The sequence below is a fragment of the Rissa tridactyla genome, chromosome 24 (assembly GCF_028500815.1).
Source record: "Rissa tridactyla isolate bRisTri1 chromosome 24, bRisTri1.patW.cur.20221130, whole genome shotgun sequence".
In the NCBI taxonomy this organism is placed as follows: Eukaryota; Metazoa; Chordata; class Aves; order Charadriiformes; family Laridae; genus Rissa; species Rissa tridactyla.
Window position 1 is genome coordinate 349,096 of NC_071489.1, and position 18,225 is coordinate 367,320.

At 50.4% G+C, this 18,225-nt stretch overlaps 1 protein-coding gene across 9 annotated transcripts in view; it reads right to left on the minus strand.

Annotated features, from left to right (window-relative positions):
* SCN8A (sodium voltage-gated channel alpha subunit 8) overlaps positions 1 to 18,225 on the minus strand; it is a 61,139-nt gene that overhangs the window by 32,670 nt on the left and 10,244 nt on the right. For 2 of the 9 annotated variants that reach the window (XM_054183070.1, XM_054183069.1), the window contains exons 2-6: positions 17,142 to 17,471; positions 6,256 to 6,375; positions 4,979 to 5,067; positions 4,634 to 4,762; positions 2,748 to 2,839 (exon numbers count right to left, since the gene is read on the minus strand). In XM_054183070.1, coding sequence (XP_054039045.1) covers positions 2,748 to 2,839; positions 4,634 to 4,762; positions 4,979 to 5,067; positions 6,256 to 6,375; positions 17,142 to 17,417 — 706 coding nt within the window. In that variant the 5' untranslated portion in view covers positions 17,418 to 17,471. Of the gene's footprint in view, positions 1 to 1,172; positions 1,625 to 2,489; positions 2,708 to 2,747; positions 2,840 to 4,633; positions 4,763 to 4,978; positions 5,068 to 6,255; positions 6,376 to 17,141; positions 17,472 to 18,225 lie in introns of those variants that run through there. The other 7 variants (XM_054183078.1, XM_054183073.1, XM_054183077.1 and 4 more) reach the window with 7 other exon arrangements.

Below are 18,225 nucleotides of genomic sequence, written 5' to 3' on the forward strand. Positions count from 1 at the left end.
CTGGCAGACAAATGGCTGTTCCAGCGCTCGCTCGCAGGCCCCCGCGCCCGGGTCCGCGTTTCTCCCCTGGGGGTGGCACCACGAGGAGGGACCGGCAGCGCTGGCATTGCCAGCGCGGCACAGGACAAGGGGGAGGGCCATTGCCCTTGTGCTCTGCAGACCCAGAGTCCCCCGGCCCTGCTTAACACAGGTGTCACAGGCCGCCAACGCACGGGACCAACGGCATCAGGCAATTAAAAAACACCAATCACTCAAGTGCCAATAAAAAAAAAAAAAAAATATCTTCACCACAGAGTTCCACATGGTCTGCCAAGCCATACCACGAAAGCAGTATTTTGACATTTTAGCTCATAGGTGCCACAGTCTACTCCTGCCACACAAATCCACACAGACCCTCTACCTGCCTGGCGTTTTGTCATATTCTGGTAATATTTCCCATTTTTATGGGAAAAATTAACACCAGGATGAGTTTCTCATTAGCTCAGCGCAGTATTAAAATTCCCATTCCATTCCATGTGCTGGAGCAGAAAGGCAACCAACTTCGTATTTTAATAAAGTGTATTCTAAAAATCGCTTCTTCCCCAAGACGTGATAGCACTAAAGCCCATAAAGAGCACTCTGTGCCCAAGGTCATACTCAATAATCCAAAAGGCTAATTACACAAAGGCTGTACGTTCCTCGCTTTGCCAGTCGGAACAGGGAGAGGGGAGCAAGGTTTGTGCTGGACCCACGTGCCACAGAACCCAGCCGGGGCAACCCAGCCCCAGCACAAAACCAGTGCAAATAACCACAGTTTTGCCATTTACGGTTCCAGTCACGGTGCGTTCAGCGTGCCGGCCTCTCGGGCAGGATCCCCTTTAATAAAAGCATGCAGCAAACCAGCCCGCTAATAAAAAGCAGGGCTGCACTGAATTTAGAAGGGCTCAGACCCCCCCGCCCTTTGCTGTCTTTTGGAACAAAAGGAAAAGTCCGTTAGTTTTGGGCAGGATGGAGAGAACGACAGAACGGAACCGTTCTGCTCCTTTCCCCGGGCAGGCAAGGCATGCTGTCACACATTTCGTAACCAGCTCATTAAAGCTGCATCATCTTCACTTTGCTACGATTATGAAAGCAAAACACATACGAAACTGAATTTAACATCGACGCTTTCCTTCGAGCAAGGCAGTTAATACCTGTAGCAGCCTGACAGAATCGCAACTGCACTTCAGATCCGTCTAGCGCACTGCTAACAGCAATTACCAAACAGCGTTTGCTCTCTGAGTGCGCACAAACGTTAGGGAAGGCTAAGAACGAACACGACTCGAGCATTCTCTCATTCGGTGCAAGGGAAGCGGGTGCCATTAAGAACATCATGCACAACAGCCATGGACAGCTGATGGGTTTAGCAGTCTGGAACGGGGACAAAAGTGACGGCCCCTACAATTCCACAGGCTCTTTTCTGGCAAACGTATGTGCAAGTGTAGCCTGAGAAAGCAAAAGAACCATTATCAGTTAATACGTTAGGAAACAAAACACAAAGATATAGAAGACCAAAACTCTTCCAGTGATTATTTCGGGTGCCCACCTTGAGACAGGTCAAGCACCTGAAAAATGGAAAGCTACAGATGCTTCAGTGCCCACGAAAACCGAGCCTTGAAATTAGGGACACTTTTGAGAAACCATCTGCACAAGACTTTCCTATACAGGATCGGGATCAGAATTCATATTCATCATATTCTCCGTCCACAATGGCTCCATAGTCTTGTGCGATAAAGGAAGGGCTATTGCTCAGCCTCTGACTCCCACACTGAGCTAGAGCAGAAGTGGCTTCCTAAGTGATGGTCCTGCAAAGCCCAGGACAGGGGCAGGTCTACGAACCAGGACTTGTGGCTCACTGAAAGCACAGCTTTGGGCCACACACTATGGCACTGGCAGCTGGCAACCACTTCCACTACAACATACGAATGCAAAAGCTGGTAGTGCCAATGCTCCATTTAGCTTATTCTATCGCAAAATGAGCACCAGCCCTTCCTGAAGACAGGAGGCGAGCTTCTTGCCCTTACCTAGAAGACAACCTGCCTAGATCCCGTCTTGACTCCAAGGAACTGAAGTAGCTTCATGCAGAAAGGTTTTAATCTTGTTTGGGTTTTGCTCACTTGCTTTACAAACTTATTCCTAAACCAGCTCTAGAAACACCGATGATAACGGGATGACTCGCTGAGCCAGAAACTGCTCAGCCTGACCTGAGGAGCCTGATCCTCTATTCATGGAGTCATGAAATGCTTTGGGTGGGAAGGGACCTTAAAGCCCACCCAGGGCCACCCCCTGCCCTGGGCAGGGACACCCCCCACCAGCCCAGGTTGCTCCAAGCCCCGTCCAACCTGGCCTTGAACCCCTCCAGGGATGGGGCAGCCACAGCTTCTCTGGGCAACCTGGGCCAGGGGCTCATCCCCCTCACAGCCAAGAATCTCCTCCTGAGATCTCACCTAAATCTACCCTCTGGAACTAACCTTTAGGCCTGGCGCTCATTTCAGAGCTCGGGTGGCCACACGCATGCGCAGGGATAGAGAAGTACAGAACAGCAGGCTGTTTGTCTCGTAATTTGATGGCCCAGAAGCCTTAATTTCGAACTGCTCTGTTTATACAGACTGCAAAGCCCATCAAAAACATCCCAGTGCCATTTCGGAGAAATAAGCAGTGCAGGATGGCAGGGGAGATATGGAGAGAGATACACGCACGACGAGCCTTTAATGCGTAATGGTTCTCACCTGGAATAACAGAGATAGTTTTCAAAGCTCGGAGAACTCTGAAAGTTCTCAATGCTGAGACATTCCCAAGGTCCACAAACTCTGTGACATATCTGCAATGAGGGAGGTCACACACAAAAACACAATGACAATACACACACCAAAATAAAACACCAACTACAGACAAAGCAGTACATCACTCACAGGGCCTGCACCCGACAGCTAACACCAACCGGAGGCCGCCTTACCTGGAATTACAGAAATAGTTTTCAAAGCTCTCAGAACCCTGAAAGTGCGCAGAGCTGAAACATTGCCTAGGTTTACAAACTCTGTTATATACCTGCAGAATTAAACCAGAGTTAATGGCACCGTTGGGGTCACCTTCCTTTTCATACAGCTGTCCGCTTGTAGGAAACAGCTTGTAATTTAAAATGCTTTAGAACTGGCATTTAAAAGAGAGACAGACACAGAAAAACTCAGAGCCAAAGCACAGTTTAAGTCTCTCCACGCTGCAATCAGCTCGTCCAAGCGCACGGTCAGATACCTGCGTCCTCGTCTGTACAGGACTGGAAAATTTAACGCTAACTCTACATGAAACGGTAATTATAAAACTGCCAAATACGCAAGGGGATTGGTGACATCACCTCAGTTCAGTGGTTTCAGGTATATTCGCCTCCCTTCGTGTTTTTAATAAAGCATGATTGTCTTTTGCTTTGATTAGGGTCCTTCATTTTAATCCTTTACGCTTTGCTACCTGTCTGTGAGCCACAGGCGGGATGATTATCCCCACTGCGCAAGGGGATAAACCTGAGATACAGGGAGGATAAAAGGCTCAGCGTGAGGTTAACCGAGTTATATTTTACCCCAACTCAGACTATTTCCTCTGTGCTGTCTGGGGAGAAACAGAGTACGAAAAAGCAAAGAAATGCACAATATTCAAGATTCCTCCGGGTGCAGAAAGGCCACCACAAGCGCTTCATAAAACAAAAAAAAAAAGTGGAATTTCAGTAACGCAGAAGCCATTCCGGAGTCAAACTGGTCTGTCAGCGCCAGCGAGATACCCCTTATTTGCCTTTTGTGTGCAACGTTCAACTCTTTGCATATAACTTAAATACGCAACTAAAGGGCAAGTAGGAAAAAGAGCTGAAACTCAGGAAAATCAACAACCTTGGGTGCAGAATTCAGCCAAAAAAAGGCATTTTATACAGTTAAAGCATTTCACTAGAATTAAATTGCTCTGCCCACTTGAAATTTAGGCTCCTGAGCCGTCCTACGTGATCCCTCAGTTTTCATCGACTGTCATTGACTACGGGAGCCCAAACGTGCACATGTGCAACAATCCAAAAACAAATGTAAAAGGGGGAAAAAAAAAAATAAAAAAATCATCTCTTCCAGCGGCGACTCAAGACTGCGGGTGTCATACCCTGGTATTGCCCAGCCGCACCGAGCCCAAGCAACGGCCAGCGCGGGCCAAGAAGGAAAAACCCCAGAAATCCAGCGTGTATCTCCTGGCGCAGCTCCGAACTCAGACATCCCCAGGAATTCTCACCATCGGACCAGCGCAGGCTGATCCGGCACAAGGGAAAAGAATGAGGAAGGACAATAAAGAAGCTGCCACTCTGGCACGTGAGCAACCTACAGTGCCAGGCGTTACTATAAATTCTTCTATTAATAAAGGCAGTTTTCAGAAAATCATACTTTTTGCAGCAGCTCCACTAACTCCATCGAGTTGCGGTTTAGATCCGTGACTCCGTGTCAGGCTAAAGCTTTCTTTAGGAAGAAATCTCTCGGGGATTCACTTAATTTTGCCTTGAGTTACTTTTCCCTTACACACCCACCCTCTTCCTAAGGTCTCGCCCCCTCCCGCACGCCACAAATACCCCAAATAATCTGAAAACACAACTTACGCCATCATGATCACACTGAAATCTAGCCAGTTCCACGGGTCGCGTAGGAAAGTAAAGCCATCTATACAGAAACCTCTGGCAATAATTTTCACAAGTGATTCGAACGTATAGATACCAGTGAATGTATACCTGTGACGAGGGAGAGAGAGAGCCGCACTGAGAAGTTTGTAGAAATGTCATCGTAGTCATGAAAAAAGATGAATTACAAACACTTTTGTCTAAACAGAGCGGATATAGAAGACAACCCGTATTCACGTGAACTTATACGTGAGTGGGAAGAGATTTCTCAACAGAAGAGAAACAACATTCGGTAAGATTCTTAAAAACACAAGAAGCTTTACTTACTCCACATTCTTCGACCATTCGGGCGGGTTACTAAAAGTCATGAATACACAGTTGGTCAAAATAGTGCACATAATGATCATGCTAAATACTGTAGAACAAAGTCAAGGATCAACGGGACACGAGCATGGCTCCTCACATCCCCGGTGGCTCCCCACCCCGCGCCCTTCACTCTTCTGCAGTGAAATCCAACCATTTCCAGTCTGTTCTCCGGGGACTACAAATAGGAGCCAAGGTGCTTCCAGCAGCCATGGGGAATAGGAGCGGGGGCGGCTATATATAAATAGTATTTTTGCATCACCATTCAATTGATTCCATATTTTCGGGTATGTGTTAACAATTTAAAAAATCACATGCCTAAATGAAACGTCTTCCCAAATAATTCCATTTATTCAGTAACATCAAAAAAATATTTTCTGCTAATATATCCGACAGGAAAGCAGCATCGCAATCCACGGGCACCTAGGATTTACCTTGGAGAAAACCCTACGGACCTTCCCAAACACCCGGGCTCCCTCTGCACGTGCAGGATATGAGACACAAGCCACAGAAAATGTTCCTGGACTCAAATACCAAATCGAGTTTGAAAAGATGGAAAAGCTTTTACTGCAGATGAGATGCAGGGCATAAGGATATAGAAGCCTCTACACCAACAAAGGAACGGGTTTCCCTTTTACAGTCACTTTCTAAAAATAAATAAATAAACAGGGCAAAGCAGCCCATCCGATACGCTACTTTGCCCCCCCCTCTCCTAATAACACGCGCGGATGCTGCTCCCGAAGCTGCCGGAGCCGCCCGGAGCCCTGCAGCGGAACGTTTTGGGACAGCCTTGCCAGGAGAAGGGAGTTTGGGAGATGCCAAAAGAGCAAGAAATTAGTCAGGGTCTAATCACGTCTAAGGTATCTGTGGCTCCTTCTCCAGACACTAACTCTATTTAACCATTTTAGCAGCTGGTTAAAGCTCAACTCCCCTTCACGGGAAGCACAACCCTAAACCACATCCGTCCCAAAACTTATCCGTGTCTGTGCGCTGACGGAAGAGCAGACGCAGAAAGGTGCAACAGCAGGGAAAATAAACGTAATGTTTACTTGACTGGATGTGTCCAAAGGACCGTGATTTTTCTTTCAAAAACCCCACATTTTTGTGTCTGCTCTGAGGCCAATCCAACTTCACCAGGTGCAGAATTCAGAGACACTATTTGAATCGAGCAAAAAGACAACGGGCGAGAGAGTTTTCAATCAATATACAAAGGCAAAAATAACTCGGTAATAAAAAGGATATGAATGTATCAAAATTTTAATAGCTATTCTTCTAAACAGATTAAAAGGACTTAAAATGTACAAGGCAGGTGTGGCACTAAATCGGAAGAGTGTTTTCCCTCTGTTTAGTACTACAAAGGTCTGTGGAGAGACAAAGACAGAAACAAAAGAGAAAGAGAGAGAGTTAATGCATGAAAGTCAAGGCATGAATTGTACAAGAAAAGGTGAACAACCGCTATGGTAAAAAATAGCATTTTCTGCTCTTTTAAAAGAATAATCACCTTTACGAAGTTCCCATTAGGGTAAAACATACGTACCAGTACATAATGAACAATTCTACTCCAAACCGTCCATCTCCCAGATGCCTCAGAGGCAGGATGTCCCGTCTGAGAGACACCCCTTCACCGCACCGTTACCCCTCGCCCGCAGACAAGAACTGGGGCCCATGGCAGGAGCGGGACCGGACGCAGAGCCCCGGCTCCCGCCCGTCCCTCCGTGCCCCCTCCCCGGACCTGGTCCCGGCTCTGCCAGGTGGCCCCTGGCCCACACGGAGACATCGGTGGGTCGTGGGGGTGCAACCACCCCCCCGATTTTGGCCACTCGGTGCTTGGTGCGAGTCCCCGTCCCCGGGCCGCATCCCATCCTAGGGGACATCAGCGATGAATGGCGAAAGATGAGGGTGCTGAGGCACCCCCTGACCACGCCGGCTCCTGCTCCCCCATGGCTGGGGACTGTCACCCCCGAGAGCCCCGTACATCTGCACCCGGGCCGTGGCCCACAACGGACTGACACCAGAACTTGTAGATCTGGCGAGTTCCGGACTTTAACAACTGGTGAAAACTACCAGAATATCCCATTGTCCGTGTTGGGCTGGAGTGGAAAAATACCGGACAAAAGTCAATTTTCTCAGACCCTGTAAGGAGGAATTCCAGCGAGACCCTTTGAGCTGCCTCGGATCGCAGCGGGCTGTGGCCAGCACCTCCCCTGAGTCAGTAGCCACTCGGGCCAACACCTCGGGGACTGGACGGTCGGGGCGAGTCAACGCCATCGAGTCCCAGTTATCGCCCACTGAGGAACGCGGGCGCACCGGGAGTATTTGCTCCAAACTCGGAGGAAGGGAATTTTAATTCTAGGTCTCTCCTTCCTCCACCTCCCTACATGCACATGAGCAAGTGTGGACGCTCTTGTGTTTTACTGGATCCAAATACTTGTCCGTGCTCGTGTAAAAGGGGGAGCCGTTGGCACGCTGGAGTCACCCACTGTGACCTTTAGTCCTGACAGTCAAAACCCGGGTGCAGGGGGGTGTGCAACCCCTCAAGTGTTTTGTGCTTGTACGTTTGTGCATACACATATATATGTGTTCATTTGGGATACCTTACGTTAGTGTGAGTCTTGCCACTTTCAAACCCGTAACTAAGTCGCCGTTCAATTATTCTGTTAAACCATCTTGTAAATCCTTAAATCGGTTAATGATTAAGTGCTGCTAAAACGTAACTCCTGATCTACCTCAAATCATTAATAAATTCTGAATTGCCACTAAACCGTAACTGTGTCAAATATTTCCATCCGCGACACAGGTCAGCGGAGAGGACACGTCCCGGCGGGGTCCCCCCGCAGACAGGGGCCGGACACCCGCTGTCCCCGCGCGGGGACGATTCTGAGCACATCCCACCGCGCTGCGCCAACTAACGCCTGCTCTCCTTGCCTTTAATTAGCGAGATATTAAGGTTTGCTACTTTACACAGAAGCTGCAGAATGAATCAGGTAAAGGTGAGGCAGAATCGATCTCCACTCTCCATCGCCAGCCCTAAAACACAGAAACCACCGGGACAAACACCCAGAAAGAAGGAATTAGAGCTGGAGCTGCTGAACACCCGCGCGCTCCGCGCGCCAACTGCTCAGCTGGGAGGGAAAAAAAAGCAAATTTGTGCGCAGTGAGAAGCCAGAGGCCTTTCCCGCCTGCCATTCCCTGCGGGATGCGGCAAGGCCAGGGAGGCTGACGGATGGAGCGAGGCTCCAGCCCTCCGCCCGGCAGCAGGGAACCCACCAGGGCTTTCTGCCAGTGTCGCCACCGAGCTTCCCAGGGGACTCACTCACGAAATTTGTCATTTCCCTCCTAGTAAGTGAAACAGCAGATTTTAGCTCATTTGGCTAAATTAGACCATTGAGCAGTAAATTATTTGCAAAGGAAATCAACACGAGATTGCGGTCCAGCACTGAGTGAGAAAGATTAGTTACCAGAACCACTAATGCATCTCCCAACAAAAGCACTTTAAAGACAACCCCAGACAGCTCTTAAATTGCAGCATCAAGAATTAATGAGCAGATTACCTTGGCATGTAGCAAGATTCTAAAAGGCCTTAAGTTTTTCAAAACTGTGGGCTACAGACTGGTTCCAGTGACACCCAATTTTAAGAACCAGCTGTCCCTCTGTCGCGGTTTTGGCCAAATTGGCCAATGGCCGGCAACAGATGCTCCCCCCCAGCCTCTCGCGCACAGGGAGGAGGAGGAGAGATAAAGAGATTTACGAGTTTAGAAGAAACTAAACTACTTTAATGAAATACTAATAATAAAATATAAAGGAAAATAATGAAAATTTATTTCATTATCTCAGAGCTGGAGTCAGGAACACACGGATCGGGATCAAAGGCAGACGAACAGACAGGGTCCTCCTCGGACATCAGCCACTGAAGAGAGCCGACCCTTTGATCCCTCAGCTTTTATACTGAGCGTGATGCAGATGGGATGGAACACCCTGTTGGTCAGCTTGGGGTCACCTCTCCTGTCCCCTCCTGCCCGCAGGTGGGACCCCTCTGCGCTTTTCCGCTTCCCACCCTCCAACGGGGCAAATAATAAAATTAGCTGACCTTGGGTGTTTTGGCAATAAGTATAAGCAAGAGCCTCTCTGCGTACCATTCCTTGGCACAACCTGTAAACGTTGGTCTTATCACTCTGAGAACGAACCGTTTTGGGCACAACACGCTGTTAACTTCAGAGAGTGAGAAGCGGCCTAGCTAAGAAGTAAAATTACTGAACAGAAATTTGGTTCTGTTTTACCTCATACCAGGACACCCTCCGTCCCCGATAGCACCAACTTTTCCAGGCTCACAGACCATTTACTTTTAAATTGTCCTTCACTGTCCCCTGCAGAGCCTTCAGACCAGGGCACCCACCACAGGGGGATGCTCACAGGCTCCCGCTGTGCGCCCAGCACAACACCGAGGTCTCAGCTCTACCACAGCTTTTAAGCAATGAAGTCTCTGATGCGACTGAGCTGGACAAAGACAGACATTCCCCCAAACCCCCATGCAGTGGTTCTGCGAGGTGGCTCGGTTTCATTATGGATAAGGAACTGGCTGGGTGGCCGCACTCAAAGAGTTGTGGTCAAGGGCTCCATGTCCATGTGCAAACCAGTGACGAGTGGCGTTCCTCAGGGGTCAGTGCTGGGAGCAGCGCTGTTTAACATCTTTGCCAGTGACACGGACAGTGGGATTGAGGGCACCCTCAGCAACTTTGCTGACAACACCGAGCTGTGTGGAGCAGTTGACATGCTGGAGGGAAGGGATGCCATCCAGAGGGAGCTGGACAGGCCGGAGAGGTGGGACCCTGCCAACCTCCTGAAGTTCAACCAGGCCCAGTGCAAGGTCCTGCCCCTGGGTCAGGGCAACTGCAGGCACAAACCCCGGCTGGGCGGAGGATGGCTGGAGAGCAGCCCTGAGGAGAAGGACCTGGGGGGGCTGGTGGGTGAGAAGCTCAACATGTGCATGAAACACGCACTTGCAGCCCAGAAACCCCCCCACAGACTGGGCTGCATCCCCAGCAGCGTGGGCAGGGGGGCGAGGGGAGGATTCTGCCCCTCTGCTCCGCTCAGGGGAGACCCCCCTGCAGTGCTGCCTCCAGCTCTGGGGACAGCAGAAGGCCACGGAGCTATTGGAGCGGGGCCGGAGGAGGCCCCGGAGATGCTGGGGGGGCTGGAGCCCCTCTGCTGTGGGAACAGGCTGGGAGAGCTGGGGGGGTTCAGCCTGGAGAAGAGAAGGCTCCGCGGAGACCTTCCAGCCCCTTCCAGTCCCTCAAGGGGCTCCAGGAAAGCTGGGGAGGGATTCTGGAGCAGAGAGGGGAGCCACGGGACGAGGGGGAAGGGTTTTACACTGCAAGAGGGAGATTTAGGTGAGATCTGAGGAAGAAATTCTTGGCTGTGAGGGGGGTGAGCCCCTGGCCCAGGTTGCCCAGAGAAGCTGTGGCTACCCCATCCCTGGAGGGGTTCAAGGCCAGGTTGGACGGGGCTTGGAGCAACCTGGGCTGGTGGGAGGTGTCCCTGCCCAGGGCAGGGGGTGGCACTGGGTGGGCTTTAAGGTCCCTTCCCACTCAAACCATTCTGTGATTACACCTCCATTTCTACATGGGAGAAATCACCGTGCTGGAGCCCAATGGTTTGCGCAGACAGAGCCCAGCAAGCCAGCGGTAACACCATTCTTCACACAGAGACATGGGGACGTGCATGCAAGATGGAAACCAACGCAAAGGCTCCAGACCTGCACTAAAAGAGCAAGTTGGATCCAGTCAGGGAAGGTGTATGGGGGGGTCAGAAACCGCCTGTGGGGTTACACAGAAACCCACATTTTCCATAGGGATCATCCCAGAAATGTGGCATTCCCAGTTGTAATATGGTCTGTCCCATCCGGTGATCGGGGCAATCACCTACCAAACATGAACTCCACGTTCTGCTTGCCAGCTTGGTCCGTCACAGGGCAGCTCCTTGTCTTCTCTGACCACCTCTGCTCAGCTTGCTCTTTTCAGACCACAACGCTTGCTGAACTCTCTCCTCTCCATGACGCCCACCGTAGGTGGGCCTCTCGGTACGACCCTACCCAAACCAGGTGCCGTTCACTCCAGCCTGCTCACTGATTCCAAGGGTTCCCAGATCCACTGCTCCACTTCCCCTGCATGTTCCATAAAATCGTGGGTAAATCTCCGCTTGGCCTTGTCAGTAGCAAGAGGAGCACAGAAGCCAAGAAGTGTTTGGCAATTTAAAACCTTATCTTAGTTTTTTTTTATGCTGCTGACATATTAAAACTCAATTTCAAAATGGCTGCATGCTCTTAAAATGTTTGCTGGTTCAGCTCCAAGAACATCCTTAAGCCCTTTTACAATCTGCTGAGGCAAAGCTGAAAACTGGAAGAAAGGTGATACCTGGAGAACGGCATTTTGCAGTCGTCTTCTGAGAGAGGAAGGCTGGTTGAACTTCCAGAGGTCTCAGTTTGTTGTTAAAGCGTAGTGAAAAAGTCTCTGTCCACTTTAGTCTTCCTAAGGTTGGCCGGGACTCTACGCTTTACAGAAACCTTAGCAATAGTTCTCATTTAAAAAGAAGTAAGGTCACAAAAGAGAAGTCTTCTCTAAATCAGTTTGCAAAATAACGCATTAAAGAAGCTGTGCTGGAGAGCATGACAGAATTGACCACGCGATGGCAAAAAGCTTTCCAGTCCTATGAAGATTTAAAATGCTCTTGCTTCGTGCAGGTTTTACATTAAGCATTTCTGTAATGGCTGAAAAGCGAGGAGGAGTGGGCAGAAGATTTAAGGAGAAAACAGCTTTATGAACAGCCTAAGAACATATGGAACCATGTTCCTACCGTGGAAACTGATGACTGCCACACTCACAGAGCCGAGCAGGGAGAGCGACGACTTTCTGATGATGACACCCTGAGCAAGTTACTTTAACACAGCTATTTTCAAAATTAATTCACAGGGAACTGGCACCCTGTAGGCTGAAGAAGTACATACAGAATTAAACGTCAATGCAAAATATTTTTCAAGTCTGTTTTGGCTCATAGAGGTGTACTTTCTAATACAGAAACCATGTTATTCAATATTTATTTTTACATCCCACCTAAAAGGGCACAAATTTATTCTTTCTTAATAACTTATTCTTCACCACTGAAAAGCTTATATGGGAAAAAAAAGTATCTGCCACAGTTTGCTCATTCTTTAATCTCTTGTTTCAAGCTCAACGTAGGAAAAACTGTTGACATTTTCTGAAATGTATCAAATAAAAAATGACTGAAAGATATACTTTTAAAAATAAAGATTGTTCCATATGCAATATTGAGAATCTGATCTGGATTTAAGTTTTAGTGACATCACAATCTGCCTATGTAAGGAAACCCACTCTGCCGCAGAAGCAGAAATGATTCTCCTCCCGTCTGCTCACCCCAGGGGGCCACAGCCACGCAGGGGATGGCAGCAGAGACTCTCCTGGCTCCTGGTCCACGCCACGCTTGGCACATCCCGACCATAAATCAAAGCTCCGTGTGACACGGCAACGTTTGGGACTGGACACAAGAATGGCCACACAACAGCAAATGACTCCGTGACACTTCGTGTCCACCCACCCCCCAGGAAGGACGGGGGGACAATGCTCCCCTCTCTTCATTCTGCCGCGACAGCAGGGAGGAGAGCGAGGAGGGGCAGGATCCTCTCCTGCTCCTTTGGAGCCTACCGGAGAGATCGCAGACTCATAGAGTGGTTTGGGTTGGAAGGGACCTTAAAGCCCACCCAGTGCCACCCCCTGCCCTGGGCAGGGACACCTCCCACCAGCCCAGGTTGCTCCAAGCCCCGGCCAACCTGGCCTTGAACCCCTCCAGGGATGGGGCAGCCACAGCTTCTCTGGGCAACCTGGGCCAGGGGCTCACCCCCCTCACAGCCAAGAATTTCTTCCCCAGATCTCACCGAAATCTCCCTCTCCAGTGTAAAACCCTTCCCCCTCGTCCCGTGGCTCCCCTCCCTGCTCCAGAGTCCCTCCCCAGCTTTCCTGGAGCTCCTTTAGGGACTGGAAGGGGCTGGAAGGTCTCCGCGGAGCCTTCTCTTCCCCAGGCTGAACCCCCCCAGCTCTCCCAGCCTGTCCCCACAGCAGAGGGGCTCCAGCCCCCGGAGCATCTCTGGGGCCTCCTCTGGCCCCGCTCCAACAGTTCCGTGTCTGCTATCCTATTCAGGGAAGGGAATATAAAAGGCAGGAGATATTAGATGGACAAGTCATCCCCGTCCCCCCCCTGAGATGGAGCGGAAGAAAAAATAAAATGAAACATGCAAGACCTGGAAAAGGTAATTAGCTTTTGGAAATAAGGATAAAAGGCTGACTTTTGAGATGGTCCCAATTCTTCCCTCTGTTTCAGTGACTTCACCGAGATGCAAACCCCATTAACAGCATCGTGACCTTGTAGGGCCACTGCCCCGCCCTACAGAAGCTGCCAGCGAAGGCTCCTGGAGGCACATGCTGGAGCCAGACGTGCCTCCCACCAGCTGGGCTCTCACCCCCCTGCACCTTCCCCAGTTCCACGCAGCCAAGGTGACATTCCAGGCCAGAGGGCCCCTTTCCAAACTGCGCATGTGACCTGATGAAGCTGCGAGTCACTCCACTGGCACAACTGCACTGGGAAGATCCTCAGGTGCTCATCTGCAAGCTATAGGTGACCTCGGACAGTCCCGCTCTCGCCTCGGATGTTTGCAGACATACAGTCTTCTACAGCTGCGGGGCCGATTCTTCCTTTGAAATCAATCCACCTAAGCTTATAGATGGCCTCAATTCCCAGGATATTCAGGGACCTTCTACTGCCTCGTAAATGGGGTCACTGCAGGAGCACTAACACCTTTACCTCCTTCTGTAGCATGCGTGAGATTCACAGGAATCAAGTGAAATGGAAGTTCCTTGAGGAAAATGACCACAACCAGGCAAAAGTCACGTTCAGTGGGAAAGAAGAGGGTGAGAAGTTGTTTAGCAGGAATGATAGCCTAGGCCATAAACGGAAGAGAAGGAAAGAGAGGTCTAAAAGATGAAAAAATATTAAAAAACAGAAATACTAATAAGGTTGTGGAAATAAGAGGACGATGGTCCTCACCTCTTGCTTAAGCAAACACTGAGGGCAGACTAGACTATGGGCAATCGGCTGCTTTGCTTTCGTTGCCAGGGATGCTCATGCAGGCAGCTTCCCGGAATTTTGTTTGCACACATAAAGAAGGAAGATCATTACCTGCCTTTTGGGTTTTTAAATCGAAACGTTTCATGTTTCCACAACAAATACCATGAGCAAGTACTGCTTCCACGATGTGTTTGAGGCCAGGAATTGGACGGCGATTACCATCCGCAAAGCAAAGAATCATGAAAAATTCTTCTCTGGTACTTATGTAAAGAGAAAAAGGAGCTAAATCAGCTCCAAAATCTGCTACCTGTGATCAAAGGGACTTTCCTGATTCTCCCAAGAGTCATTACTCCCAGTTTGCAAAATGAAACCCAGTAAAGAACAGCGAAGTAGCTCGGACAAAACCATCGCTTGCCGGACTGGGCTCCGAACCCCAGAGTTTTGACTCCCTGTGCCACAGTTCTGTTTCTAGGTCACACTGTTTCTCCTTTAAATATCAGTTATCAGGCCACTGGAAAGTTCAGCTTCTCAGTGAAATGCAGTTTCAGTTTCCTTAGATAAACTAAGATCACCGTGTCCTACTGCAAGGAAAAGCAACCAGCTGATTTGCTCCCATGCACGCTGTACGTCTAGCTTTAACAGAGAAGAGCTATGATGCAAAGCCTTCTGGCAAATGCTGGAGAGGAGGGGAAAAAAAATAATCTTGGAAAACTTCCCATGATTCAAGCAGATTCGCAATTCCTGATGATTCAGAGAAGGGCCTTTTTTAATGGCCTTAAAAAAAACCCTTTGTGGGAAGTCACTGACTATTTGAAGCAGCACAGAAGGAGCACACGCCAAAGCTATGGCCACGCTGAGGTGGATGCGAAAGGAACGGAGCCAGTAAAATGTTATTCCAGTGTTTATGGGGAGAGCAAGGCTCTGCTCACGGAGCAGCAATGGAGGCTGGCAGGGCTGTCTCAGCTTGTCTCCCATCTCCAGAACCTTCCCCTCCATCTGCAGCTGCTCCAGCTCTGCCAAGAGCTCGTGTCCCCGCACAGCGAGCCAGCAGAGACGGCTCTCTCCTGAAGACACGACAGATGCCTTCAAAGTTGGGAATGTGGCTTATTTTTCTCTAAAAAGGAAAGATTTATTGATAGAATCATAGAATGGTTTAGGTTGGAAGGGACCTTAAAGCCCACCCAGGGCCACCCCCTGCCCTGGGCAGGGACACCTCCCCCAGCCCAGGTTGCTCCAAGCCCCGTCCAACCTGGCCTTGAACCCCTCCAGGGATGGGGCAGCCACAGCTTCTCTGGGCAACCTGGGCCAGGGGCTCACCCCCCTCACAGCCAAGAATTTCTTCCTCACATCTCACCTAAATCTCCCTCTTCCAGTTTAAAACCACTCCCCCTCGTCCCATGGCTCCCCTCCCTGCTCCAGAGTCCCTCCCCGTCTCACCTGTTGCCCCGCGTTGGGAGGCACATGCGGACACTGATAAAGCATGAGGGCTGACGGGGAACTCTCCCTCCGGCTTCTGGTGGGACACCAAGACAATCACAAAGCCCTTGCACAGCGCTCCGGGACGTGGCAGTGCCCACTGCCCTTTGGCACCGCTCTCCTATTTTAGCCAGGAAGAGCATGGCCCAGTTCTCCCACATCTCTTCAACTACGTGCGCACCAAGAGGGCACCGAGTGCTCCCGCTGGGGGCTGCAGTGACATTTTCCAACACCTCCTCTGGTCGGGCGCAAGCAGCCACGCAGCCAAAGAGACCCCGGGAACCGCTCTCCAGCTGCAGGTCTCCCTTCCACAGCCCGCCCACGCCAAAACTGGCCAGATTTGTTTAACAAAGAGAAAACCTTTGTTCGGTAAAGAGAAAATATTTCTGAGGGATAAGGTCAGCTGCCTTCTCACCAGCAACAGCAGCTGCCCCCACATCTCCTTCAGCACATCGCCATCTCAACACCAGCCTGCTCGTACTCACCACGGGCACAAATCTCTGTCCTTCGAAGCCCTGTTCTGAGCTGGCACCTCCGCTCCTGGCACCACCGACACAACAAATGAGCATTAAACTCATCGGCTATACCCAATCTAAGCAACAAATTCAGTTGGTTTCATGGGAATAATGCCCTGCCAGCCACCGAATCACTTCTGAGCTTGGCAGGCAATGTCTGCCCCAACACAAAGTCATAAAACTTGACCATTTTCCACGACGGCCGTACTACCCAGGCTTGGAACAGTCACATCAAACAACTGTCACATACGTGGTCAAACTCCAGCTTCTCGAGTGGCTCAGCCAAGCCAGAGTTACAGATGGTAATCATCTCAGCTTATTAAATTTCTATCAAAGCAAGCAATGAAATTAAACAGTAGAAAAGAACCTCAGATTTAAGTCGTCTGGCCTTCTGAGGAAATCCCTGATCGTGCTCTTCCCTATGTCACCAGCAGAAGATCCCTCCCCTCCACCTCCAGCAGAGTCTTTGCTTACTCACCACTCCCTCACGCCACCGCTTCGCTTCTTAATACATGGCGGCACCTTAGATGCCTCCTGCCGTTTCACCTTAATTCCACAGGCAAATATTTTAAAAATAAAAATTACAAAGATGAAAGTAAGTTAATTAGTTTATCTCAGGTCTGTTTTGTCATGATTCTATATCCGACTGCTTCATAACGACCAAATTCAGTATTATTCCATGCAAGTAATGAAACACACACTTAAAACCGTTACCGTTACCCCTCAATTAAATTCTTCTTACTGCATTCACGGTTAAAATTGGCACATTAGCACAACTTTATCTATTTTTAGTTTCCAGACCTTGTTCTCATAACTCCATCCAAGCAGGTGCTTAAAGATTGGTCATATCACCTCTGTTAAACCTCAAAGAAAAATATATAACAAGAAAAAACCAAACAAGCCCCATCCAAAGACTCCATTCTTTGTCTTCCACTCAAACCATACCCAAACCTGCAATTTCCTAAGAAAGAGGCGGTTTAGTGACTTCTTTCTTGCAGACTCACTTTCTGTGTCATATAATAAGGGTCAAAGTCCTCCAGCGGCACAGCAACCAGGCCTTTTGGGATGTCCCCGTAGATGAAAGGCAAATTCTTCCCTGCCTCAAGGTCACTGTTTGGTTTTGGTTTGCTGTCTTCATCGTCGTCCCGGTGGCTGCTGTCTTGCTTTGGACGCTGCTTCTTCTTCAGTTCCGCAATGTGTTTCTCGATGTTCGCCAGAGACTCCGGAGTGAAAGGTTTAAAACTATCAGGGCCTGGTGGTGCGAGCAGCCGTGCTGCCATCTTTTCATCCTGCAGCAGCTTCTTTAGTTATGTCGCACCCCGGACCGGTCAGCTCTGCGGGGAGCAAAGAGCAGAGGCAGAACAAGGTCAGTGTCGGCTGACAGACAACAGACAGACAGACAGACAGCACTGCAGAGCCAGCGGCAACAGGCGGACGTGCAGCGAGTGCTGGGCTCTGGATGAACCTGCCTGTCCCGTCCCACGGCTTCACCCAACAGCCCAGGCAGAACCGGCGCACACAGAGCTGATCATGGAATGGTTTGGGTGGGAAGGGACATTAAAGCCCACCCAGTGCCACCCCCTGCCCTGGGCAGGGACACCTCCCCCAGCCCAGGTTGCTCCAAGCCCCGGCCAACCTGGCCTTGAACCCCTCCAGGGATGGGGCAGCCACAGCTTCTCTGGGCAACCTGGGCCAGGGGCTCACCCCCCTCACAGCCAAGAATTTCTTCCCCAGATCTCACCTGAATCTCCCTCTTGCAGTGTAAAACCCTTCCCCCTCGTCCCATGGCTCCCCTCCCTGCTCCAGAGTCCCTCCCCAGCTTTCCTGGAGCCCCTTGAGGCACTGGAAGGGGCTGGAAGGTCTCCGCGGAGCCTTCTCTTCTCCAGGCTGAACCCCCCCAGCTCTCTCAGCCTGTCCCCACAGCAGAGGGGCTCCAGCCCCCCCAGCATCTCCGGGGCCTCCTCCGGCCCCGCTCCAACAGCTCCGTGGCCTTCTGCTGTTGGTGCCCCAGCGCTGGAGGCAGCGCTGCAGGGGGGTCTCACAGAGCGGAGCAGAGGGGCAGAATCCCCCCCTCGCCCCCCTGCCCAC